Genomic DNA, 25,672 nt, shown 5'->3' on the forward strand with positions numbered 1-25,672 from the left:
CGGCCGGCCCCGAGCGGTTCCCTGGCGAAGGGGGGCCGCTGGCCCAGGCGCGGGCTGCGCGTGTCCGGCACGGCGGATCTCCCCCTCCGCCCCGTGCCGCAGCCGGCCCGGGCGGGAGCTGCGCGGGTTTCGGTCTCCCCCATTGCTCTGCACCTTCCCTCGCGCTTCTGGAGCGTCCTTTTGAGCCCAGCCCCTGCGGGCAAGACGGGCAGGGAGCTGCTTCTGGCATCCTCTGGCAGCTGCCGCTCGGTGTTTATAGGCTCTTCCAGCTCTCGGACGTTTCTCACGAGGACGAGAGCTGCGCCTGGAGCGATCCGGGGTTCAGGCTGTAGCTGAACTCCACAGCTGCAGGGCGCAGCGCTTGGCTTGCGCTGAGCCCTGTTTTTTGGGAGTAGCTCTGAACTGTTGCTTTTTTCCTTCTACAGGTTGACTCCTTCAGGGAGCGGATCACGAGCGAGGTGAGTATCCCTCTGCCACTGCCCAGAGCGTGATAGGACAGGGAAGAGGCCATTCGGCCGTATCTTTCTGACAGACTTGATTGCGATTTGAGCCTCTCCGGGAAGCTTAGCGGCGCTCAGAGCTTCGGCCACCAGCTGGAGTGAGGTTACATAGCCTTGTGGCTATCCTGGCATCCTCTCACCTTGGCCTAGCGTGACGGTTGGCAGCAGGCAGAACTTGTGTTCTCTCCTGCTTGCTGCCTTTGGGCAGTTGATTTCCTGGCGTTCTTGCCCGCTAGCGGGAACCTCGCGGCGTTGTTTCACGTCATCGTCTCTTCTTTCTCTCTCAGGCTGAAGACCTGGTGGCAAACTTTTTCCCAAAGAAGCTGTTAGAACTCGATGGGTTCCTTAAGGTAGGGAATATGTTGTGCTCTGTATCCTTTCTCATCTTCAAGCTCTGTGTTGAAAATGACGAGGCAGGTCTCACCCTGTGTATTTTCTTGTGTATTTCACCTTCTTACAAAGACGGGAAGCAGTGGCTCGGTTGCTTGTGTGCATTTGAGTGCTGTTAGCTCTAGTGGGGATGCTTCCTTTTTCAGTTTTCTTTGTGTGATCACCACATTTATCTTTCTTACATGTTCGGCAACTTCGGGCTGTCCTTCGCAATGCTGTGGTCTCACAGGGACTCCAGCGTTGCAGACAGTTGATAGCTTTGATCACAGTCTGGAGCTGGCACGCTGTTCTTGGGTGGAGGGAGGTCTCGTCACAGGCCTATTGTTAGACTTCTTTTTCATTCATCTTTATTTTATGGTTGGATAAGAGGGAGGTCTGAATCTTTTGTCTTCTCATTGTGTTTGGTGTGACAGAATTTGTTCGTTCATAATTAAACAACAAATCTGCTTTATTTTCCAGGAGCCTATCCTGAATATTCATGATCTCACTCAGATCCATTCGGACATGAACCTCCCAGTGCCTGACCCAATTCTTCTCACGAACAGCCATGACGGACTGGATGGGGTAAGGTTACTCTCTTGGTTGTGATCCCTACTTCTGTTAATTAAAACTGCATGGCTTGCTCTGTGCTGGAGTAGGATATTCTTATTTGATAGCAGGCCATGGCTCTCCCAAAGGCTATTTAGGAAGTTGTCTCTCGAGCCTGGGAAGTCTGCTGGAGGTAACGCTGTGCTCTGCAGTCCTCCTTTGTTTTTAAAGAAGAATGCTTAGAAACCAGGAGCGTAGCAGAGGCTCTAAAGTTTTTCCTTATTTCCTTTGCAACACTGTTATAGCTTACGACTAGTTTGTGAGTAAAACGTTTTGTATATTTTAGCCAAATATGAAAAAGAGGAAGCTGGAAGACCGCGAAGAGACCTTTCAGGGTAAGAATCCCCAAGTCTCTTGTGTTGCTGCCTGCCCCCTGAACCAGTGCACCATGCCTTAGGGGTATGAAGTCACGTGAACCCCGCTTGCCCTGTCCTGACAGCAGCTGCTGCTCATGCAGGCCTGTCCCCACAACCTCTCAGAGCCTGACCTACAGACGTTCTGTTGTGGAGGAGTCAGGTTCCAGCTCTCAGAAGCATAATTAGGACTTGTCGGATAGACATACGTAGTACTTGCTTGAGCTCGGCCTGCTGACCAAGGCAGCTGGTCTCCTTGTGGCTCTGTGCTGAAAGCTCTCCTTCTCTGGAGGAAGATACCAGGCTTTGGATTAAACTGAGGCAGAAACAGCTCGTACACATGCATCAGGAAAATCCTTTGCGCCCAGCCTCAGCAGCCTAGAGCTCTTCAGCTCTCGTCTCCGCTCTGTGTTCTCTCTTTTCCTTCCTTTGTGGTAATCGCTGTTATCCCATGTCAAATTACCCTTTCCCCACAGGTTAGCTATAGCCTGGCTCAGTGTCCACTACTAGCCTTTGCGGGAGATAAGACGCTCAGGTGGACCTTCGGTCTGATCCCCTGGCGCAGCCGTTCCTACGTGTTGCTGATGCAAGGTGTTTTTCTCCTCTGCCCCTAGGTACCAAAGTGTTCGTGATGCCCAATGGGATGCTGAAGAGCAACCAGCAGCTGGTGGACATCATTGAGAAAGTGAAACCAGAAATCAGGCTGCTTATTGAGAAGTGTAATACGGTGGGTATGAGCACTGGAGCGAGTGGAGACAGTAGGATGCTTTTGCTCCTGGAGAGGCAAAGCTGCTCTGAGTGGAAGGGGCAGGCCCCTCTGTATTCTGTAGGTGAGGAAAGGCAGGATTTGTATTACAGTGTCTAAAAGTGGCTGGGAGGTAGGTGTAGGGAAATAATGTTTTTCTGAGCCCTCGGCGAGCTCTGTAGTTCACCTCTTGAAGGAGGATGATGTCTGTTACACAGGCTCCTTCCTTGAGGCTTTTCTTCACCCTGCTTTTGCACAGTCACAGACACCTGCTGAGAGCTTCTGTGGCACAGTCCGGAGAGCTTCCCATGGGAAACTGCTCATGCTGGCTTGTGTGGTGTCCCAGCCATGTGGGAAATGATCTCCTCAGAAGTGTTGCATGAGCATGAAGGACCTGCAGTTTATCACAAGCTGCATGGCAAAGGCAGGGTCCTGGGGGGCTTTTGGTAAAACTTTTGAGAGAGGTCTCTGTGGAGATGTTGGCGTTGATCAGTATTGCGATCTTTCCACTGCAGGTGAAAATGTGGGTGCAGCTTCTCATCCCCAGGATAGAAGATGGAAACAACTTTGGTGTTTCTATTCAGGTGAGGCACCACTGGCTCTATGCCCTGCTGCAGGAGAGAGCTGCGCTCCAGGGACATGGATCTCTTGGGTTCCTCTGAATCTTTCATTTGATGGTATCCAGTAGCTGCAGTCATGGGGTTGGCTTAGGTTTTAAAACCCAAACCTGAGGTTGACATGGCACTGCTGAGACATGTTGCTTTCAGAGCCCTGAAGGCCAGCTGCAGTCTCGTGAAGCTAATGGCTTCCTTGTCTTCCCTGCAGGAGGAAACAGTTGCTGAGCTTCGAACTGTGGAGAGTGAGGCGGCGTCCTACCTGGACCAGATTTCTAGGTAGGCCTGCAAGAACAGGCCTCTTTTTTTTGGGGGGGATCCTCTTGGGAAAAGTAAAGTGCTTGGGGAAGGTCCCCCAGCTTTTCTAGGGCAGCTTGGGCCTGAAAAAAATCTTGGTGCTATTTATCTGACCTTTAGTCTCTCCCTTTTCCTACCAGATATTATATCACAAGAGCAAAGTTGGTTTCCAAAATAGCTAAGTACCCTCATGTGGTAAGTAAACGGGGAAGTGGAGATTTACGTGTTACGTACTGCTGCTTTTTGGGACTCTTTGGGCCACTTCATCACTGTCCTTTTTGAGCTGAGGGTCCTGGGGGAGAAGGGGCAATTGTACAAGGATGCAGGACATCTGCGTTAGAGGAGAGCAAGGGGGGATTCCTTTGTAAAAGGTAGGACCTTGGTGTATGGGAGACACAGCTGAGCTCAGGCCGCTCAGCCATGCGTCTGCTCTCTGTAGGAGGACTACCGCCGCACGGTGACAGAGATCGATGAGAAGGAGTACATTAGTCTGCGCCTGATCATTTCAGAGCTGAGGAATCAATATGTAAGTGAAAAACCGGAGTTTGCACTGGCTCCCTGCACAGCAGTGGAGAGAGCCCTTTTGACCCTGCTGCTGCTCTCCCCTTTCCCTGTGAGTGCACCTAGTCCTGGCAAGAAGCCTGTCTCCTCCCCATTCTGCTTTGGCTCTGACGAGAGAAGCAGACTGCCTCTCCACCACCTAGAGATGCAGGTGTTTCCAACTGAGCATTCACAGGAGTCTAGCACAAAATATTCCTTCCACCTCTGTGGGAACCTGTGATCCTAAATTCTTCATGCAGTACAAGCCATTCCTGGGGTTTGTAAAGAAATCTTCTCCTTTTGGTGTTACATGCAGTGGCTTCTGTAAAGTCTGGCTGAAAGAAGCCCTTAACTAGGTGTGTGATTGCACGCCGGGGCTGAGGGTGGTGCCAAGGTGAGCTGTGCTGCTATTTTAACCACTGCTCGTTGTGAAAGCTGAACACTGGATGACTTCATCCTTGTCTGAGTCCTGTTCTCCCTTTTTGCAGGTCACTTTGCATGACATGATCCTTAAAAACATTGAGAAGATCAAGAGGCCTCGGAGCAGCAATGCTGAGACCCTCTATTAAGTGTCAACGTTTGAACTTGAGAACTGTTCAGTCAACTAAAGACCGTCATTGCCTTGGTTTGTTACGTGACTATCGAGATGGGAAACTGGCTGGAAATAGTATCGCATTCTTAGTTAAACTCTAAAGAAATTCTCGCCTAGTTTTGTGATTGGTTTTGTTCAGGTCTCAGGAGCTCTCCCTCCCTCTAGTAACTGGTAATGAGAAGGCCGTGCTGCTTTGGGTGCCCTAGAGGCTACTGCAGAGTGAGAGCACCAGCCAGGCAGGATCCTTTCTTCCTGCCTGGGTAGGAACGACACTAGAGACCAAGCCCTCGTCCTGTCCCATCTCTTGGCTGGAGGCTTCACTGGGGTCTCTGGGAATGGGGCAGACAGTCTTCAGCACGAGAGCAAGCCCGTGTGGCGGTGCAGTGGTGGAGAAGCTCACTCTCTCACTGCTGGCTGTAGCTGGGCCCCTCTGCCGCCAGTGCTCTGCACTGACCAATTGCAAAGACGGGGGAACCTGCCCCTTCTGGGCTGGTGGCAGCAGCCACGCTCCAGTGCCGCTGAGCGGTCTGCACTCCTTTTCTGGCTGTCTTCTGACTCAGCAGAGCCTGCCCCATCTGTCTGCCTTGTCAGTTCTGGCTGGATCAGTGCAGAGCACAAGGTGGTGCTTGAAACTAGGGCTGGTTGCTCTCCTGGCTGGTCGTGAGCTCAGGTGGCTTCTGCTCCTGTTTGCGATTTGACTAGAGCCACTTTCTTGGCTAAAACCAACGTTACTTCACATACGTCCTAGCGCCCCTTCAGCATGAGATGCTTTTGCCCAGGCTGAGAGAAGGGAGGAGCCAGAGGTCCGATACTAAAGTCCTGATAGTCTCCGCACGTGGTCAGACTGAGACCCGCTGTCTCCTGGCAGTGCTCCCCACTGCCTGGGCAGAGCAGGCCAGCTGCGACAGTTGGTGCTTGGGGGTGAGGATGGCCGATACCCACCCAGTACCATTGTAGACCTTGTAGTCTTTCCCCTGCAAAGGGCACGCTCGTGTGCCTGGTGACTCCTCTAAGCCACCGGAACGTTTCATGGTCCATTACAAACCCCTTTGGAAATGACTGGTTGTGTTGCGTCAGTTTTTGTGTGTGGCAAGTGGGCCCATAACGCTGCAGGCTCCAAAATTCTCTTATTTATAGTATTTCTACTTAAGTCCCTTATTCAGGGAACTTTAAATCATTTGTTGCAGGAACCTTGCTGTTTCCCAGGTCTTGCTGTTACACCCGTATATTCTTATTGTGCAGTAGCCTTAATAGTTGTGTTAACCTCATTGTAACAACAGTGACAAATGGAATGAACTTTCCCCCTTCCTTTTTTTACTTTGTTTTTGTTTCTTCTGCTTCCACATCTAAGAGCCATGTTGTCTCTTGCTGGTTTCCCAGGGATTTGCCCAGAGTGTGGAGGGCCACTGGCCCTTGCTATAGACTCTTCTGTTGTTGTTTGTAGTAAGTCAACTCTTAGTCTTCCCACTAATAAATATTCAGTAACAAACCAACTGCGTTCTAGCTGCTGTCTGGGAGCAGCACTTCCCCTTGTGTTTCTTTGTATTGATTCCTTTTAATTTGTTCGGCTCTCTTTGCCAGATGAAACTATGTAAACTTTTACCATGTCAAGAAATTAAAATAAGGTACTTGGAATTCTTTTAAGGTAGCCCCTTGTGTGTGATACTGAGCTCTTAGGCTGTGCAGTGTTAACGTCTGTTCTGGTCCTGCCTTTCTCACATCCAGTTGCTCCTTCCCTGCATTCTCCTCATTCCTCTTTTCGACTGTGTTGTAAACTGCTATGCACTGCTTTGTAGGTTGTTTCTATTCCTTTAGCATGCCTTACATTAGGCCGACGGTCTTGGGTTTAACGTGATCTGTCCCATCTCAACCCAGTGTGCGGGACTTGGGCCATCTCAGTTAAAGCAGACGCAAGAGATTTGCGTGGTGTTTCTCTAAGCAGCCTGCTCCGTGGCTGCTCCTGCACCTCTGCCAAGCAGGTGTCTGCAGCGCCGTCCTGGGGCAGGCGCCTGGATGCCATGCCTGGTGCGTGTGTTCGGTGCATGGTCCGTTACTGTCTTGGCTGCTCCATGTACGTGGTACCAAAGGAAACGCAGGCCACCCTGCAATCCCCCAGCCAAAGCGTCGTCTGCTCTCCCCAGGGAATCGTGCCTGTTCTTGTTGCGCTTCCTCCCATGTCTGCCGCACCACAGCCCGGGGTGCAGGGACCTCTCCAGTGGCACTCCTGTTCCCTAAGCGTCCTGTCCCCCAGCCACTGGGGTGCAGGCCCCACTGTGAGCCTGCCCCCGGGACAGGCAGAGTTTGGCGCCTGGCCGGGGCTTGGCCGCCCTTCCCGGCCGGGGTGCCGCTAGGTGGGGCCCGTGCCCAGCCCCAGGAGCGGCCGCTGCAGATCGGGGCTCCTGCCTGGCACGTCCAGCCTCGAAATCTTCAGCTGCTGAGAAGCAGGGGCAGCTGCTTGCGGACAGACGCTTCCTGCCTCCCGCAGGGCCGCCTGCCCCACGGTGCTTCCTGCGGTGTGGGAAAGTCCTGCTGGTGCCTGAGCTGCTCCGGGGAAGGTGGGAGTTGAGCTGGAAACAGGTCGCTGGGGGCCGAGGTCAAAGGAAGGACAGTTGCTGGCAGGACTCGATGTGGTGCAGCACGAGGGGTTCCTCCTCACCACAGCCAGAAGAAACTGAACTCCCAGGAGGCCTGTGCCAGCAGTCCTGTGGAAGGACAGAGCATCCAGGATGGTTGTCTTGGCGGGTGTTGGCAGGGAGCGTGGTTCATCTGCAGGAGCAGGGGAGGGTTTGTTGTCCGTGATCTTCACTCCTCAGTCTCGGTGCAGTGGTTTCTGCTTTGCTCTCCGGGAGGAGTGGCAGCGTGCCGTCAGGGCTCCAGTTCACAGGTTCCTGAGACATCCCAGCTTATATGCAGTGACCGTTAAAACTTTGAGAGGAGAATAAAGGCACAGCAGTTGTGTGCAGACGCAAACGCTGTCAGAAACATAGCCGGCATGGGTAAGGGGCAAGCAATTTCCACCCTTCTGTTTTACGCAAGCTTGACCCTATGAGATGAGAGAATGGGAGTGGGAGTTTTCCAAAGTCTGAGGTCTGGCTTGGGATATGCTTAAGACTTGCCTGTGTCAGGAGAGTTGGCAAGGTGTTTTCTGTATTCTTTACCCAGCTGTCTGGCAGTCACTGACTCTGAGTTTCCCTGAGCCAAAAGCTGTCTGTCTCTGGTTTTGGTTTCCATAAATTTCAGAGACTATTTTTTGCCACCTCTACCTTTCTGTGTGCACGAAAAACAGCAAACTCCTCTCTTCCTTGCTTTGTTTGGGAGACGTGGACAATTTAGCAAATATAAGATGTACTGATGGGCAGTACCTAAAAGCAACCGTGTGGCCAAAATAAACCGGTGGGATGCGAATTCTCCATATTAGGTGAGGGACAGAGTGATGGGCTAATCGGACTGGGGAGCTGAGTTGTGGGAAGAGGTATGTGCACCAAACAGGGCATAAACAAGTTATGCTGCTGTTAGTGAGACATGTAATTTTTTAAATTCTAGGTTAGCTTTAAGCTGCTTCAGGCTTCTTTTGGAGAAGGCACACAAGCAATTCAGTGGTACGTGTGGCCCTTAAAGATCCCTGCTCACTTTTCATCAGTTAGGTATTCAGACAGGTTTCCTGGCTCTGGAGGCTCAGTTAATTACTCTGCTTCCTGAAATTTCTACTGCAAGATGGAGGTGGATTTAGGGCTGTTCTGTTTATTCTGAAACAGAGCTCCCAGAAAGCGCAGGCTGATTCTTGTGTTGCTTGTAATAGGCTTTAAAAGTTCTCAGCTTGAAAAGTACAGCAGAAATGGACAGTATTAAATAGCGTGGTATTAGACATGGCATCCGTGGCACGTATCCTGTAGTGGGGCAGAGGCAGCACAGAAAGCTTCGTTTGTGTCATCTGTATCCTGCAGACCTGGGATGCGTGCTGTGGGTTGGTTTGTTGTGGGGACGTCATTACAGGTTGGGGTTTCTCTTTTTTTCCAAACACCCAACATGCACAGAACTAAGAGTGTTACCACGCTTTATTTTCAGACATCTCCCAGACAAGCTGCAGGGTTGAGTTGTGATTAGTGGGGCAGTAAGGCCTGTGGAATTTGTCCAGTTCTCTTAAACTACTGCTGTGCTGCTTGAAAAATGACCATCTGTAATTGCAGCCTATGCCTTGACTTTTAGGGACTTGGGATGCAAAACCAAGAGGCAAAGTCAAAACTGAATGATCTGCTCTTTTTGTACTTCTCCAAGGAAATGTCAATGTGAGCATTGTGCATGCAGCCTCGGAGGTTCGTGCAGCAGTCTTGGCTCAGCTGTGTAGGTGCGTGTTGCAGCAGAAGGCTTGTTGAATTCCTGGGAGGCAGGAGGTATGTCCTGGCTCTGCTCTAAACCTTAACTGAGGCAAGAGCGCTTCCTCTCTGCACTCTGAGTGAAAGGATACCATGTTCTAGGCTTACACCAAAAGGGACTTTTTCTTTCAAGCCTAACCCCAAGTAATCCTCGAAGCCTCATTGACTTCATGGATTGAAAGACTGACTTGGAAGTCAGCACTTCTTTGCTTAATTTGGGGCTAGTCAGAGGCGTCTGATTCTGCCACTGGAGGCCAGTTGAAAGTTGATGAGAGCAGGGTACCTGTGAAACCTGTAGCTGTTGCATCCCGTGTAGCCAAGGCTCTCTTCTCATCTGTCCTGTCTCTCCCCATTGCTTGTGTCCGTGCCACAGAGTGAGCCCCTCTTCTGGCACAGCGGCCGTGTGAATTGACTGCTGTGGCTCTGCCGGCTTTGCTGGTGTGATGGCCAGTGAGGCAGAGATGACGTGTGCTGGCACGGAGTGGACGTGCGTGTCCCTGACCTGCACAGCTGCAGCCTGGGCTAAAGAAGGCTGAGGCTGCCAGTGGTGGTGAGGATAATGGAGTGTGTCCTATGGCAACGTGGCCTTCTGCCTACCAGCGTGGTGTCTGGTAAGCACGGCTGGAGGACCGTGGAGGGGCTGAGTCCAGGGCAAGATCCGCTGCAGAGGAAGAACTGGAGGCCGTGCCGAGGCTGGGGGGGGCTGTCTCCCACCAGGAAACTCTGACGGGAGGAGGAAGAGAAGGCCAGGGTGAGGTGAGGTGAGGCTGGCAGCAGGAGTGGAAATGTTGGGTTGAATCTCCGGCCCTGGTTCTCTTGGATGCCTTGTGCTTCTCAGCACCAGCTCAGGGACAGGCAGGGATTGTAGCTGAAGCGGTGCGTCTTGTCTAGCCCAAGCATCTGCTGCGTGGCAGGATGGAGTACCGAGTCCCGTTGTCTGGCTGCCTCATTCTGCCAAGGCCTTTCAACAGTGCTGAGACCAGCAGACACCCCTTCGGCGGGGATGGCAGAGGGCAGTTGTCACAACCTTTGGTAGAAATCCTGGAGGTGGCTGCTCGGCCTGGGCGACAGCCTGGCAGCACAGTGATAGCGGGCACTGCCATCGGCTGCCTGCTTGGATGCCGCAGGTTGGGGGTTGTTTTGTCCTTGAGGGAACTTCTCAGAAGCTGCACCTCAGTTTATCTTCGAGTCGGAGGCAGAGACAAAAGCTGCGTCATCTTGTTTCAGTGGAATGCTGGGGGATTAATTAGTTCATAGCTGTTCAAAGGTGCAAACTAAGAGCTAGTTGTTCAGCGCATTGGGGCCTGAATCTCATCCTGAACTACATCTCTCCATGCCTGCCAAAGTTTTTCTACTACTACACAGATGGGTGTGTTTTCAGCAAAGGCTTCCATGTGGAAGATTTAAAAAAATAAAATAAAAAGTAATTCCAAGCTTGGAATCATGCTGCCAGGGAGAATGTTTACAAGGAAGCAGCCTGATAAACAAGGAAATTCGGTGAGTTGCAAAGAGGTGAAATTCTACAGTGTGGCAACAATTCCCAGCTTGTCAGAGTCTCGCAGTGGTCCCAGCCACCTCAGGCTGACTACAGGATCTTCGTTTTTACAGGCAGCCTCAGGAAGCTAGGTTGGACTGAAAAAGTAACAGAATTATGTGAAACTTGTCTGAGTCACTGACCCTGCATCTCCACTAGTTCTTTCAGGGCACTGCTCGTGGAGGAGGACAGAGAAGGCTGCAGCTGAGAGACGAGATCTGCCCTTTCTGGTCACCACGAATTTCAGATCTCCTCCCCTAGCCTCTCCCAGTCTTTTGTACTTTCCGTGCTAATCCATCCAGTGCAGTGTAAACTGACAGAGGCAGCAGCTAGAAACCCTGCTCTGAAAGCTGCTGTGAATGCCTCAGGACCAGCAGCAGCATGCACATGAAAACCGTGCTGCTCCTCCTCGTTCTGGCTTTAGCCACGATATTTGCTTTAGTCTGTGTGTTGCTGACCAGAGGAAGGGCCCCCAGCCCCTGCCAGCACCAGCCCCCGGAGCAGGAGGACACCGATGGCGGCCAGAGCCTGGTCTTTGCCGATCTGACACCCGAAGAGATGGTGCAAGTGGTGCGGTACCTGCAGGGAAACCTTGGGGTGCAGCTGGTCGATGCCTCGCGTGCAAAACCCTCCGACAACTGCATCGCCTCTGTCGACGTGCAGGTCCCCGCCAAGGCAGAGGTGCTGCGGTTCCTGGATGGTGGTGGGGCTCGCCCCCCCCGGGAGGCGCTGGCTGTGCTGTACTTTGGGAACCAGCCAGACCCCAACGTCACCGAGTACGTGGTGGGTCCGCTGCCGACGCCAGCGTATCACCGGGACATCACAGTGCAGAAGTACGGGGGGAAGGTGCCGTACCACCGCAGACCAACACTGGCTGTTGAATACAAACAGATGGCAGGGTTTTTAAAAAGCCAAGTGTTCCCCACAGCTCCATCTTTCATGCGTCAAGTAATGGAGTATGATGGAGCCAGTCTAGCAGCCCTGACAGCCGCCCCCCGTGGATTCCAGTCTGGAGATCGGATCACCTGGTTCGTTTTGTTTCAGAACGTGAGTGGGTTCTTTGTGCACCCGGTGGGGCTGGAGGTGCTGGTGGACCACAGCAGCCTGGACATCTCCCGGTGGGCGGTGAACAGGGTCTTCTACAACGGGCAGTACTACAGGGACATGGTTCAGCTGGAGAGCGCCTACGTGCAGGGTCGCATCAGCGTGGAGAAGGTGAAGAAAGCGCCGCGGGGGTTCGTTTTTTCAGAACGTGAGTGGGTTCTTTGTGCACCCGGTGGGGCTGGAGGTGCTGGTGGACCACAGCAGCCTGGAGAGCGGCAGGGACGCATCAGCGTGGAGAAGGTGAAGAAAGCGCCGAGCGCCGGGGACTTCTCGTCCATGAAGCCCCGAGCGCCTTCGGCTGCGCTGTTCCCTTTGCAGTACGAGCCCCAGGGTCCCCGCTACAGCATCAGGGAAAACCGCGTCACGTTCCAGGGCTGGAGCATCACCTTCGGCATGAACCCCACCTCCGGGGTGCGAGGGGTCGACTGCCCCTATTTAGCGACGTATCTGGATGTGCACTACCTTGCTCATTCCCACGTCTCTAGAATTAGTAAAAATGCCCTCTGCGTTTTTGAGCAGAACCTGGGCTCCCCTCTGAGGCGCCACTACTCCAACTTGCAGTCGCTCTACTACGGGGGGCTGGTCAACTCTGCTCTGGTGGTTCGGTCCATTGCGACCATGGGCAACCATGACTACGTGTGGGACTTCGTCTTCTACCAGAACGGGGCCATCGAAGGCAAGGTCCAGGCCACGGGGTATGCGAGCTCATCCTTTCTCCACGGGGATGGTCTGAGATACGGCAATAGGGTTTGGGAGCACACGCTGGGTACGATACGCACCCATTCCATCAACTATAAAGTGGACTTGGATGTGGGAGGTAGGTCTGGGTCTTCCTATAATGTCTGCCATTATACTGGTAAACCCCAGAGCTTTGGGGGGATTGCCTCCTCGTCTGTAGAATTCCTAATAACTGACCTTGGAACTCTGCTTTTTCACTCTCCTAACCTCTTCTTTCATTCCAAAATTATTTTTCTATGTATAAAATAGTCTGTCAAGGTCACGGAGTTGAAGGCAGTCTGAATGGTCTGGGAGCTCTGTGTTCAGCCCAGGGAAAGCATGAAAGGTAGCAGCTGAAAAATGTTTGTGTTTCCTTGAGGCCTCATGTCTGGCACAGTGAGTTTTGCCACAGGCATGGCCAGGCAGACAGGGAGACACAGCCCTGTCTGCAGGGCTGAAGGTGTGAGCCTGTTCTTCCTGCGCCTGATGCTGGCCCTGGCGCTCCTTGTAACTTGGGGAAAGTCCTTTTTGTATCTCGACTGCCCCGCGTAAAGCAGGGCAGCTGGACTGGTGCTCCGCAGGGATGAGCTTATGCAGCTCTATCTCCGCTTCTCTTTTGAGGAAACGCTTGTAAGTTGGATTCTGAGTCTCAGGCTGCAAAGCCGCTGTAGTGAGCCAGTGAATTCCCCTGCTCCTGCACAGAGTCACGGTTTTTGGCGGCGGATCCCTGTGGAGGGTTATTTGAGTCCAGGAGCAGCTCCTTCTGCACCGTCTGGTGGGCTGAGCAGTGAAGTGCTGGCATCCGCCCTGGAAGGCGCAAGGATGCTCGGCCTGAGAGGACAGCTTTGCTTCCCCTTAAAGGCCATTCCAGTAACTGCAGTCTGGGAAGGTGCAAGGGCAGTGGTGGTGCTGGGGGCACAGATTGGCAGCATTAGGTGTCTGTTATTGAAACCTGCTTTTGTAAAAGGTAAGGGGGAAAAAAAATGTTTTACATCTGCACAGGACCAAAGAGATCGCTGGTAGGAAGTGGACTGCCTCTGTACCAGCCCGAGGAGAAATGCAGCTCCAGTAACCCGTGCTGTCTCCTGGATTGCGGGGAGTAATCGGAGAACTATGTACGTCAAGCTGCAGCTGACTCCAGTGCAAGCGTTCAGTGCCAGCATGTGTCCTCTCTTGTACCTGCCTGCGATGCAGTGGTTTGTGTGGCCTTGAAAGGTCTGCTGCTGTCATTACGGTTGAAAACAGGGCTGATACTGGTTTCCTTCCTGTAAGCAAGGCTCGAAAACATGCTAAAATACAGTTCCTGTGTGGTGGCAAGGTCCTTTTCCATGACTGCTGTGCCCCCCAGTTCACTGCTCTGTTTACAGCCCCTGAGCCCTGGCTGCTGCCAGATGGTCTTGAGAAGAGCCGTGTAAAATCCCAGACTTGTTCCCCTTAGCAAGGGAGGGGAGCCCTGTCCCGAGCAGCAGGGCTCGGGGCCGCATGGCGTGCCTGAGAGGCGCCCTGCAGGATCCCCACCTTCCGAGCGCAGGGAAGGTAAAACTGCAGCACAGCAAAAATGGGTTATCTCCCACACAGGTTTCTTGGATCCTGATCTGAGGCTGGTGTGGGACCTGCAGGGAAAAAGGGCAATTATTCCCTGGCTGGAAGTGAGAATGAAAACATAAGTTCCTAAATCGACGTGATCGCAAGAGTGGTAAATTGATCCAGTGCTGTAGCGATTTCAGCCCCTGCCTGTGCCTCAAACTGTCTCCACCAGAAGGGTGTGAAGTGGACCACGATCTCTGGAAAGCCATTCTCGGCTGTCGGTGATGTATTGCTGCTGCCTTGTGTGGGGCTGGGCACAGTGGGGCCAGCCTTGCAGAAGCTGGTGGCCATGCAGGAGCAACTGCCTCGCACCACGGTGGGGTGGCCCCAGCGCCCCGGCCCCCTGCTCGCTGCCTCTGAAGGGCTGCTCGCTGCTCTCCTCGCTAGGGAAGGTCCATCGTGCAGTCAGGAGTACTGAACAGTTTCCTGACAGTAACCATTTCTGTCTGTGACAGCTCTTGTCCAAGGATCCTGTCTGCTGGAGTGGAGTTGGGATGGCTGGATGGGGACAGACGTGTCCTGTTAGCCATCCTGCAGCCTCTGCTCTTCCTGGTGCAGCCGCCTCAGGTGCTGCCCGTCACTTGCATTTGCTGCCAGGGGTTCGGCGAGTGCTGCCTGTTCTTGCAAGGGAGCTTCCTCTCATCTCGGCCAGTCCGCCACAGCTGGAGCCAGGCTGGAGCTGCCAGGTTCCTTCCCTCAGGGTTGGGAGGGACTTGGAGGTGGCAGAGAATGGTGACAGGGAGAACAGGCATATGGAGGTGCTGGGGAGCCGGCGGGTCTTGGACTGTCCTGGAGCACCAGCCTAGACCAGCCCTTCAGGGGAGTGGGGCTGGTCCCGAGGCACCGGGGTGCAGAAGGAACGGGGCTGGCTGAGCCTGCCCCTGTGGCATCGCTGCGCTCCCACATGAGATGGGACGGGGTGTCCTGGGAGACGCTGGGAGAAGCAAAGGCCCTTGGGCAGACCGAGGCCGGGACTCTTCATGGTGTCACCCTGCAGCGGAGAAACCCATCAGTAGCTTGAGGAGTGAGTCAGGCACCAGCTCCCCAGCTGGCTTCCTTGGTGTGTCTGGGGTGGGGAGGAAACAGGCTGAACTGGCTGGGACCTGTGATCTCTCGGAGTCCCATGCGAGCTCCAGGCTCCCTCCCCACCTCGCAAGCGACGCGTTTACACCCACAGTCGGCAAATGAATTAAGAGCCTGGTCTGCAGGTGAGGGACATACTCTAGATGCTGCAGCCGAACCCCGTGCACTGTCTCTGCACTCGGAGAGATGAACCCCAAACTTCCCTACGTTCTCCTGGTTGGGGCTGCGGTGATAATCTTCATTCTCTCCTGCATGCTGCTGAGCAGGGGGAGGCGATCACCCAGCTGTGAATCCCAGCCCCGCATCGTGGAGAAGATGGGATCCACAAGCCAGAGCCTGGTCTTTGCCGATCTGACACCCGAAGAGATGGTGCAAGTGGTGCGGTACCTGCAGGGAAACCTTGGGGTGCAGCTGGTCGATGCCTCGCGTGCAAAACCCTCCGACAACTGCATCGCCTCTGTCGACGTGCAGGTCCCCGCCAAGGCAGAGGTGCTGCGGTTCCTGGATGGTGGTGGGGCTCGCCCCCCCCGGGAGGCGCTGGCTGTGCTGTACTTTGGGAACCAGCCAGACCCCAACGTCACCGAGTACGTGGTGGGTCCGCTGCCAACGCCAGCGTATCGTCCGCTGCCGACGCCAGCGTATCACCGGGACATCACAGTGCAGAAGTACGGGGGGAAGGTACCGTACCACCGCAGACCGATGCTGGGCAGTGAGTATGAGCAGGTGGGAGCATTCTTAGAGACGGTGGCATTTGCTGCAGCCCCAACCTTCCTGAAAGAAGTGTTTGAGTATGACGGCACCAACGTGGCATTTCAGACCACAGCCCCTCACGGGTTTCAGTCCGGGGACCGTAAGTCCTGGTTCATCGTGTTTCAGAACGTGAGTGGGTTCTTTGTGCACCCGGTGGGGCTGGAGGTGCTGGTGGACCACAGCAGCCTGGACATCTCCCGGTGGGCGGTGAACAGGGTCTTCTACAACGGGCAGTACTACAGGGACATGGTTCAGCTGGAGAGCGCCTACGTGCAGGGTCGCATCAGCGTGGAGAAGGTGAAGAAAGCGCCGCGGGATGGGGACTTCTCGTCCATGAAGCCCCGAGCGCCTTCGGCTGCGCTGTTCCCTTTGCAGTACGAGCCCCAGGGTCCCCGTTACAGCATCAGGAACAACCACGTCCTCTTCCAGGCCTGGAGCTTTGCCTTTGGGATGAGCGTGAACACCGGCCTGCGCCTGTTTGACATCCGACACAAGGGGGAGAGGGTTGCCTATGAAATCGGCATCCAAGAGGCGTTGTCAGTGTACGGCTCCAACTGCCCTGGAGGGATGTCAACGAGGTACATGGATGGGAGCTTTGGCATTGGGCGCTACACCTCCCCCTTGGTGCGAGGGGTCGACTGCCCGTACTCGGCCACCTATGTCGACACACACTCTCTGTTTGAGACCCTAAGCCCCAGTAAGAGAAAGGCTTCCCTCTGCATTTTTGAGCAGAACCTGGGCTCCCCTCTGAGGCGCCACTACTCCAACTTGCAGTCGCTCTACTACGGGGGGCTGGTCAACTCTGCTCTGGTGGTTCGGTCCATTGCGACCGTGGGCAACTACGACTACGTGTGGGACTTCATCTTCTACCAGAACGGGGCCATCGAAGGCAAGGTCCAGGCCACGGGGTACGCGAGCTCATCCTTTCTCCACGGGGATGGTCTGAGATACGGCAATAGGGTTTGGGAGCACACGCTGGGTACGATACACACCCATTCCATCAACTATAAAGTGGACTTGGATGTGGGAGGTAGGTCTGGGTCTTGTTTCTCCTTTGTGCCCTCCCTGAGTACTTTTAGACTCCCCCAAATTGACATTTTTTGGATCCTTCTACAGATTTTTCTTTCTGTATGTGGGGTAGGATGGTGTGCTGACACAGAGCTGCCTCCCTTCTGTTTTTAGAGCAGTGAAAAGCTGTTGTCCTACAGGGAGAGGTTCCCCCTCTGTCCCATGCAGTTACCCGTAAGTGTCGTGCAGAGCTGTGGCTTCCTGGGCTGGGTAACGCCAGCACCACCATGTGCCCAGCCCGTGCCCCTAATGGGAAGGGGTCCTTCCCCTCCTGCCTGGGCAAACAGACTCTGCCCCGTTGGCCTCGATGGCTCCGAGGCTCTGCAGAAGTTGGGATTTTTCCCTCCGCACCCTACCCCTGTCCTGAGCCCCAAATGATAGTCGGAGTTGATCAAGCTGTTTTGTTGGGATGTGGTTTCCAGCTCACATTCCTACTTCCTACAGCTTTGTTGAGCCGTTCCCGCTGCTCGTGTGCGAGTGGGACCGGCAGCTGCCCTCTCTGTAGGGCTGCGGGCACAGCAGGCAGATGCTGGGCTGGCGGCCAGCTCTGAGCTTACGGCTGTGCTGTGTTTTGCCAGGGGTACAAGGGATCCTTTGCTCACAGCAGCAACGGGAGCATCGGCTGCAGTTTTCTAGGTCTTCCCCTACCATTTATGCCACAAATCTGTCCTCACACTCCTGCTGAAATTGCATTTGCTGTGTGCTCCTGACATCTATTAAAAATTTCTCAATTTCCTTTTAATTGGGAAACGCAAATTTAAAGACTGTTCCATGTGGTTTTAGGATGAGTTTTGAGTACTTAGGTAAAAATGGAGGATTGCAAAACTGCAAGAACAGTGAAAAGGCAGATGAAATCAGAGTGTCACTGCTATCACTGGAAGGGGAAGTGTGGGGTTAGAAGTTTTGTTTACATCAGAAAAGGGAAGAAAACAAGCACGGTGGTGGTTGCTGGGCGTGGATCCTCTTCTATGGGTCTCTGGCTCTGGTGCTGACCTCGATGGCAGCCCTGGGGCTCAGGCCCAAGGCACTGCTCAAACCTTCCAGGATGGCCAGAGGTTCAGCTCTGAAATGGCCTTTATGCAGGCTGGAAACTCACGTGGGGCCGAGGGGAGTGGAGCACGGGAGGGTGTTACACCATGCGCTCCAGCTGGGACAGGCAGCGGATGCTGAGCACCGGCCCCTCTGCCAGAGCCGTGCTGGCGCTGGCCCTCGAGTGCTCTCAGCCAGCTCTTTGCTGTCTTGTCCCCAGATTTATTTGCTCTTGTGCCCCTCCTGTTGCTCTGAGCCTCTGGCTCATGACTCTTCTTTGTGGAAAGACCTGAACTGCACAGCGCTGCTCCAGTTTTGTGATGTGCAAATGTCTCACAGCCTGGACTCTTCCTAGTGCTTTCCAGCTCGCAGGATGCATGCTGATGAGTACAAACACAGTGCCTGGGCCATCAGGCGCTCGAGTTAATTAGACTGTGCTTGCACTGGGAACCTGTTCTTCTGCACTGGGTCGAGGCTCCCCTCTTGTCCCTCGCAGAGGGGGAGTCTCCCCATGGATGGTGGTGTCTGCCACGGTGTGGTGTTGCCTGGGTCAGACGAATGTACAGTCACACAGCCATAGATAAATGTACGTGATGTATAGTCATGCTGCCGTGGAGCTGTGGAGCGGTAGCTGCTCTCACAGGCAGGAGCCGGTGCTCGGAACCCGGGGTGCAGGAAGGGAGGATGAGGAGAGCAAGCTTTGGCTGCAGTGATGTCCGTGGGGCACAGGGGACTGTGGGGACGCTCCTCAGTGACTTTGCTTTTGCTTTGCAGGGGTGAAAAACTCCCTGGTGGCCCACGACATGGCATTTGAGATGGTGAGGGCTCCCTGGAGCCCAGAGCAGCAGATAGAGCGGCCACGACTCACCAAGAAAGTCCTAGACACAGAGGACCAGGCTGCCTTCCGGCTCCAGTCGAAGATGCCCAGATACATCTACTTCGCGGCCAACAGCAAAAACAAGTGGGGCCACCAGCGCGGTTACAGGATCCAGATCACCAGTTTTGCTGGGGACCACATCCCCGAAGCCAGCTCCATGGAGAGGGCCATCAGCTGGGCAAGGTCAGGCTTCTCTGACTGGGACAGCAGGTTCTCAGAGATGCCCCCAGCCCCACTGGCTGGGGAGGCATCGCATGGATGTTCCTTGATGGGGAGGCACAGGGCAGACGCTCTCCTACGGGGAGGAGGAACCCCACGGGGTTACTCCGTAGGAGCAGGCTTGTGCTCTGCAGACTCTCTGGGGATCTGGCTTTTAGCTCTGCCCTGCCCCAGAGCGCTGCTTCCCATCTCTGTTCTTGTCCTCAGGTACCAGCTGGCCGTCACCAGGCGGAAGGAGGAGGAGCCCACCAGCACCAGCATCTACAACCAGAACGACCCCTGGACGCCCACCGTCGCCTTCGCCAACTTCATCAACAACGAGACCATCACCAATGAGGTGGGCGGGGGTACCCTGGGCTGGAGAGCTGCCCCAGGGGCCAAGCGACCCCAGCATTGCCTGCAGGACAGCAGGCTCAGCTGGGAGAGCAGCAGCCCCGGGGAATGAGGAAAGCGAGTTTGAGCATCCCCTTTCCTGTGTATCTGCTTGGTGCTTTGGTCAGACCGCGTAGATCAGAGTGCAGAGCAGGAGCTCATTTCTCCCTATGGAGAAATGCTGGCAAAATGTCAGGAAAATCTCTGCGAGGCCGGGACTTGGCCACAGGGGTCAGGGCAAGGGCCCTTCTGCTGGGTGGACGCTTGCGACCGTGGCTGCGGGCGGGTCTTTGGAGAAGGGAGGGGATCTTTCCCAGGAGGGGGGAGCTCAGCACGTGGGAATGCAGCTGAGCTGGTGCCTGTGGAGGTCCCCTCTTGCTCTCCTGTAACTTTCCATGGCCCCTGCGCAGATTTTGGTTGCTCCCACTCCAGGCTTCTGAAATAACCGTGGTCTTGTGGCTCCTCCCTGCCTAGGACCTGGTTGCCTGGATAACCACTGGTTTCCTTCACATCCCGCACTCTGAGGATATTCCCAACACTGTGACGGTGGGAAACTCGGTCGGCTTTCTCCTGAGACCCTACAACTACTATGACCTGGACCCCTCCATATACTCGCACGATGGCGTGTTTTTCACCAGCGAGCAGGACTTCACGGCATGTGAAATCAACCCTATTGCATGCCTGCCCAAAACTGCCTCTTGTTTGCCAAACTTCCCTCCGTTCACCTATGATGGTTTCCAAAATATAAGCAGGCTTTGATGCTACAGGATGGTGTTAGGAGACACAGTCAGAGACACCAGGTTGACTGTTCTGTCTCAGATTTTCAGTTTTTTAGTGAAGTTGTCTCAATTTCCAGTTGTGCAATGGCTTCACTTTTTATCATTGCTTTTAAAATAGTGCTCTTTAAAAGGGAAGCATAATCTTCCTGGCATGATGCCAGACAGGAGTCTACGTTATCTCTGTTAATTGCTGACTTTGAGTCTGTTGCAGGAGGAAAGTCGGGAGAAAATCCTGTTCCTCTGCCGTAGAAGCAAGCGTTGTGTAGTGCCTATCTCAGGTTAAAAAAATGAAAATGATTCTGGTGCAGTGCTCTCTCAAGTGTCTCGTTCTTATGACTTAAAGCAGCGTCTGCTGGGAGGATGATGCTGGGTCTTCGCTGTGTTTCCTGCATCCACAAACTGGCCCAGCAGCAAGGCTCTGGGTGCCCGTCCGGGCATGGGGATGGTCCAGCCAGAGGGCAGGAAGGACGGGCTGGGGAGTCCCCGGGCTCTGGGGAGAGGGCCGAGGCGGGCGCTGGCACCGAGCTCTGTGGGTGCTGGGGGTGAGGCTGGGGGCAGAGCCAGGACCCGCTCAGGCTGCAGCTCTCAGGCACTCGCTGCTGGGTGCAGGTGAAGGGAATGGAGGGGACTATTGCAGGGAGGTGTCTCGCTGTCCCTGTGCCAGCACTGTCACCACGGGTGCCTCTGCACCAACTAGGTGAACCTCAGCCCCGCGGGCAGCACGTGGGCCAGCTCAGCCCATCGCAGCCCAATGCTGGCCAGGTTCATGAGAGCCCTCCTCCAGGCTCGAAGCAGGGCGCAGGAGCTGCGAGGCTGCCGACGGTGCAGCACGGCCAGCACCACTGCCCATTTGCCAGGATGCTCAGTGGGCCCTGGAGCCCTCATCCCCCTCCTCACAGCCTTGTCTATCCCAGGATATAGCCCAGGATCAGAAGCCACCTCTGGGGGGGTGACAAGCAGCTGTCCTCTCTCTCCCTCCTGGCTGCAGCACCGGTGCCTTCCCACGTGTGGGGTTGTCGGCAGCAGCGTGTGATGCTGCCATGTCTCTGCACAGGCTGTAGAGGCATTGCTGGTGACGGCAGGGCCATGGCAGGATGGGGCCACGGTGCTGTGCTCAGCAGTGCTCTGCACAGAGGAGCGTCATCCTTGCTGTCTCTGCTGCCTGCCTGGCTTTTTGCATCTGCAGGGTTAAGAGAAGGAGGTGCAGGGAGATGCATTTATTTCCCCCAAGTGACTGGATCTGTCCTCTCCAAGGTCTGCAGCGTAGCATGTAGGACAAGAGGGGAAGGACAGATGCAGAAGCATTAAGTTTACTTAAAATTATGACCCTCTGGGGGAAGCAGAGCAAAGTTGCCTTTTATGGTTCCCAGCAAATCCCAGGCACATCTGAGAACATCTCCCTGCGAGCTCTCCCGGGCTGTTCCCCGTTGAGAAAACAAGGGAAAAACAAACCCAACCAAACCCAGCCCCTTCTGTTGGAGAGTCACTGGGAGGATTCTGCAGCTGGAAACACACCCTGCCGGACTGCAGGAACTCTCAGTGCCTCAGCAGACACGAACATGAAAACTGTGCTCATCCTCCTCGTTTTAGCTTTAGCCACGATATTTGCTTTAGTCTGTGTGTTGCTGACCAGAGGAAGGGCCCCCAGCCCCTGCCAGCACCAGCCCCCGGAGCAGGAGGACACCGATGGCGGCCAGAGCCTGGTCTTTGCCGATCTGACACCCGAAGAGATGGTGCAAGTGGTGCGGTACCTGCAGGGAAACCTTGGGGTGCAGCTGGTCGATGCCTCGCGTGCAAAACCCTCCGACAACTGCATCGCCTCTGTCGACGTGCAGGTCCCCGCCAAGGCAGAGGTGCTGCGGTTCCTGGATGGTGGTGGGGCTCGCCCCCCCCGGGAGGCGCTGGCTGTGCTGTACTTTGGGAACCAGCCAGACCCCAACGTCACCGAGTACGTGGTGGGTCCGCTGCCGACGCCAGCGTATCACCGGGACATCACAGTGCAGAAGTACGGGGGGAAGGTGCCGTACCACCGCAGACCTGTTACCGGCAACGAGTATGTGGATATCAATGCCCTCATTCAGCAGGAGCTGAGAAAGGCACCGCGCTTCCTCGATGCGTGCTGCAAGTCCGACGGGACTGACCTGGCTATCCTCACAACGGCCCCGCGGGGCTTCAAGTCTGGCGACCGCGTGACCTGGTTTGTCCTTTTCCACAGCGTGCCTGGCACCGGCTACTACCTCTCACCGGTGGGGCTGGAGGTGCTGGTGGAGCATGGGGATCTCCACGTCTCCTGCTGGCGGCTGCACCAAGTCTTCTACAACGGCCGGTACTTTGCCAGCATGGGGGATCTGGAGGATGCATTTGTGGCCAACTTGCTGGAGGTTGTCAGGATCAAGAAGCCCCAGGCCAAAGCAGTGCTGGGCTCGATGAGACCCAGGCACCCACCCGGTTCTCCGGGACCGCTGCAGTACGAGCCCCAGGGTCCCCGCTACAGCATCAGGGAAAACCGCGTCACGTTCCAGGGCTGGAGCATCACCTTCGGCATGAACCCCAACTCCGGCCCACGCCTCTTTGACATCAGGTACCGTGGGGAGAGGATTGTCTACGAGCTGAGTCTCCAGGAAGCCTTAGCCCTGTACAGCTCCAACTGCCCTGGGGGCATGTCAACCCGCTACCTTGATGGGAGCTTCGGCATCGGCAGGTTTGCCTACGAGCTTGTCCGGGGCCTTGACTGCCCCTACATGGCGACCTACGTGGACCGGCACTATCTGGCAGAGTCAGAGACCCCCAAAACCAACCAAAACTCGCTCTGCATTTTTGAGCATGACGCTGCCCTCCCTCTGCGGCGCCACTTCTCCGACTCACAGTCCTTGTACTACGGTGGGCTGCGGAAAAACACACTAGTCATCCGTGCCATTTCCACTCTCATCAACTACGACTACATCTGGGACTTCATGTTCCACAGCAGCGGGGCCGTGGAGGTCCAGGTGCACGCCACTGGCTACATCAGTTCCTCCTTCCTCCACGGCCGAGGCACCAACTATGGCAACAGGGTTGGGCCCCACACACTGGGGACTATGCACCTCCACCACATCCACTACAAGGTGGACCTGGATGTCGACGGTAGGTCTTGGGCGCCTTTGTGCATGGCTGCGGTTCACTGTGGGCTGCAGCTCTGCGCAGGGCATGGAGCTTGAGAGGGTTTTCCCTTCTGCTTCACAGGGCAGCTGAACTCTCTGGAGACCCAAGACATGGGGTATGAGCTCGTGAAAGATCCCTGGAGCATGCAGAACACCATCGAGCGGCCATACCTCCGCAGGGAGAGGCTGGAGAGGGAGGACGAGGCGGCGTTCCCGCTTAATGCCCCCATGCCCCGCTACATCTCCTTTGCTAGCCCCAAGTCCAACAAGTGGGGACATCCACGCAGCTACCGGATCCAGATCACCAGCTTTGCCGGGGAGCACCTGCCCACCAGCAGCCCCATGGAGAGATCCATCAGCTGGGGCAGGTGGGTGCCAGGGCTGGGGCGCGCATGGTCCCCAACCCCTCTCCTCCCACCCTGCCACCGTGTCCCCAGCTGCTCCTGCCTCCCAGCGGAGGGGGACTGCTGCCACCCAGCAAGCTTGTGCCAGGCTGCAGGGAAGGGTTAAACAGCGAACATGCATATTTTTTTGGCTCTGAAAATCCCTTGGAAAGTTGCTCAATGACATCCCTTCATAGTAGTTCACAGGCAGGAATCTGACCCGAGATAAGATTAATTTAGAGTAATCACATGTGTTTTTCCCTGTGAGAGCAACCAGGCTGTAGGACGAACTCCCAAGGGAAGCTCTGGTATCCCCAGTGTAAAGCCTTGATATCTTTATGTAAGGACAGAACGTCTTTTGGAAAATGCTTGGGATGAACACAGAACTGGCTCACTGCCAGGGTGAAATTTAAGGGCTCACATTCTGGGGGAGGTTGTAGAAGTTAAAAGTGGCTGTGGCTGAAGTGAGTGTGTCAGGCAGCGAGCAGCAGCATCTGCGCCTAGACGTGTTTGTTTTTCCCGGCCGTGCTGGAGCAGCCGCGGGCAGCGAGCAATCCCCCGCGAGCCCAAAGGTGCTGGGGCTGCTGTCTGTCGCTAGTCTGTGCCAGCCCTTTCCCTCCCTGACCCAGGACAGACTGTGTCCCCAGGCACGTGCCAAGGACGCATCCAGCCAGTTTGCCGGTGCATCCCCAGGCGGCGATGTAGCAGTCGCCCTGCCCTGCGCCGGCACTGACGAGCCACTCTGCTCCCTGTGCTGGCAGGTACCAGCTGGCTGTCACACGACGGAAGGAGGAGGAGCCCACCAGCACCAGCATCTACAACCAGAATGACCCCTGGACACCCACCATTGTCTTTGCCGACTTCATCAACAACGAGACCATCACCAATGAGGTGAGCTGGGGTCCCCTGGGTGGAGGGGAGCCGAGCACCGCGGGTGCCACCCCGGCTCCTGCCCTGGCCAGAGGCTTGACCCATCCCACAGCCAAACTGGGCGGCTGCCAGGCTGGAAGGGTCCCGCTCAGCCTGACAGGGTGCCCGGCTCCCCTCCTGCCCAGGACCTGGTCGCCTGGATCTCTGTGGGGTTCCTGCATGTCCCCCACGCCGAAGACGTCCCCAACACAGTGACCGTGGGGAACGGCATTGGCTTTTTCCTGAGGCCCTACAACTACTTCGACGAGGACCCCTCAGTGGACTCGCCCGACAGCGTCTACTTCAGCAGCGAGCAGGACGCCGGAGCATGCGGAGCCAACCCCCTCGCCTGCCTGCCCCCTGCCGTCGCCTGTGCCCCCCACCTGCCCCCCTTCCACTATGGGGGCTTCCTCAACCTCAGCCTGGCCCCGCTGCCCGGCGGGCTCTGACAGGGCTGGGGCCGCTGCTGCCCCTGTCCTCACTGGTGTGGGTGGTCCGTGTCCGGCTGTCAGGTGCGTCCTTGGAGGGGCTCCAGCGGCAGCAGTGGGTGCAGGCTGGCTCTGCCACTGCACCAGGACCTGCCCTCCCCATCCCTGGGATGTCGCGTGCTCAGGGTCAGGTTTTCAGAGGAGATCAGCTCTCGTTTCGGCACTGCAATGCTGCCGAAGGCGGACACAAAGCCTCTGAAAAACAGTCCCTAGGAGTGATTTTTGGAGACTCCATCCAGGAGGCCACCCAAAGGGCTGTGGGGTGCCCATGGCTGCTCTCATCTTCTGGGACCGGAGCTCCTGCCCCCCTCCCCAAGGTAGGTCGGTGCACGCAGGGCGATGGTGCTGACCAGGGCTGGGCACTGCACAAAGCCGCAGCTCCCCTTGGAGCCATGGTCCATGCCGAGATTTTGCCCGGGGTGGTGGGAGCAGGTGGCATGGCAGCCGCTGTGGCCTGGCCGCAGCCCAGGGGCGTTGGGCCACGGGAGACCAGCAGCTCCAGGATGCCCAAAACGTTCACCCTGGCCCCGCGGCCACTGCAGCTCCAGGGCTGCTGGGGCCCAGGCGACACTGAGCTCTGGCTGCTGCGGCAGTGCCAAGCTCTGGGGACAGGGACGGTGCGCTGGGCTGCATCAGGACCC

At 55.7% G+C, this 25,672-nt stretch overlaps 4 protein-coding genes across 4 annotated transcripts; all 4 read left to right on the top strand.

Moving 5' to 3' along the window:
• The first annotated feature begins 371 nt into the window (after positions 1 to 371).
• PSME3 (proteasome activator subunit 3) lies at positions 372 to 6,251 on the top strand. The gene is made up of 10 exons (XM_019473076.1): positions 372 to 458; positions 788 to 850; positions 1,350 to 1,454; positions 1,765 to 1,813; positions 2,446 to 2,558; positions 3,092 to 3,160; positions 3,402 to 3,469; positions 3,628 to 3,682; positions 3,927 to 4,013; positions 4,516 to 6,251. The coding sequence occupies exons 3-10, from the start codon at positions 1,395 to 1,397 to the stop codon at positions 4,594 to 4,596; spliced, it is 582 nt and encodes a 193-aa protein (XP_019328621.1). The 5' UTR covers positions 372 to 458; positions 788 to 850; positions 1,350 to 1,394; the 3' UTR covers positions 4,597 to 6,251.
• A 4,656-nt stretch (positions 6,252 to 10,907) lies between these two features.
• LOC103902361 (retina-specific copper amine oxidase) lies at positions 10,908 to 13,138 on the top strand. Its single transcript, XM_019472926.1, has 3 exons — positions 10,908 to 11,741; positions 11,871 to 12,486; positions 13,050 to 13,138. The coding sequence occupies exons 1-3, from the start codon at positions 10,908 to 10,910 to the stop codon at positions 13,136 to 13,138; spliced, it is 1,539 nt and encodes a 512-aa protein (XP_019328471.1).
• A 2,065-nt stretch (positions 13,139 to 15,203) lies between these two features.
• LOC103902372 (membrane primary amine oxidase) lies at positions 15,204 to 20,408 on the top strand. Its single transcript, XM_019473001.1, has 4 exons — positions 15,204 to 16,797; positions 18,639 to 18,924; positions 19,168 to 19,297; positions 19,807 to 20,408. The coding sequence occupies exons 1-4, from the start codon at positions 15,204 to 15,206 to the stop codon at positions 20,089 to 20,091; spliced, it is 2,295 nt and encodes a 764-aa protein (XP_019328546.1). The 3' UTR covers positions 20,092 to 20,408.
• A 1,247-nt stretch (positions 20,409 to 21,655) lies between these two features.
• Positions 21,656 to 24,992, top strand: LOC103902382 (membrane primary amine oxidase). Its single transcript, XM_009283432.2, has 4 exons — positions 21,656 to 23,234; positions 23,334 to 23,619; positions 24,396 to 24,525; positions 24,690 to 24,992. The coding sequence occupies exons 1-4, from the start codon at positions 21,671 to 21,673 to the stop codon at positions 24,990 to 24,992; spliced, it is 2,283 nt and encodes a 760-aa protein (XP_009281707.1). The 5' UTR covers positions 21,656 to 21,670.
• The last annotated feature ends 680 nt before the right edge of the window (positions 24,993 to 25,672 follow it).

Source organism: Aptenodytes forsteri, unplaced genomic scaffold (genome assembly GCF_000699145.1).
Source record: "Aptenodytes forsteri isolate BGI_AS27 unplaced genomic scaffold, ASM69914v1 Scaffold492, whole genome shotgun sequence".
Lineage (NCBI taxonomy): Eukaryota > Metazoa > Chordata > Aves > Sphenisciformes > Spheniscidae > Aptenodytes > Aptenodytes forsteri.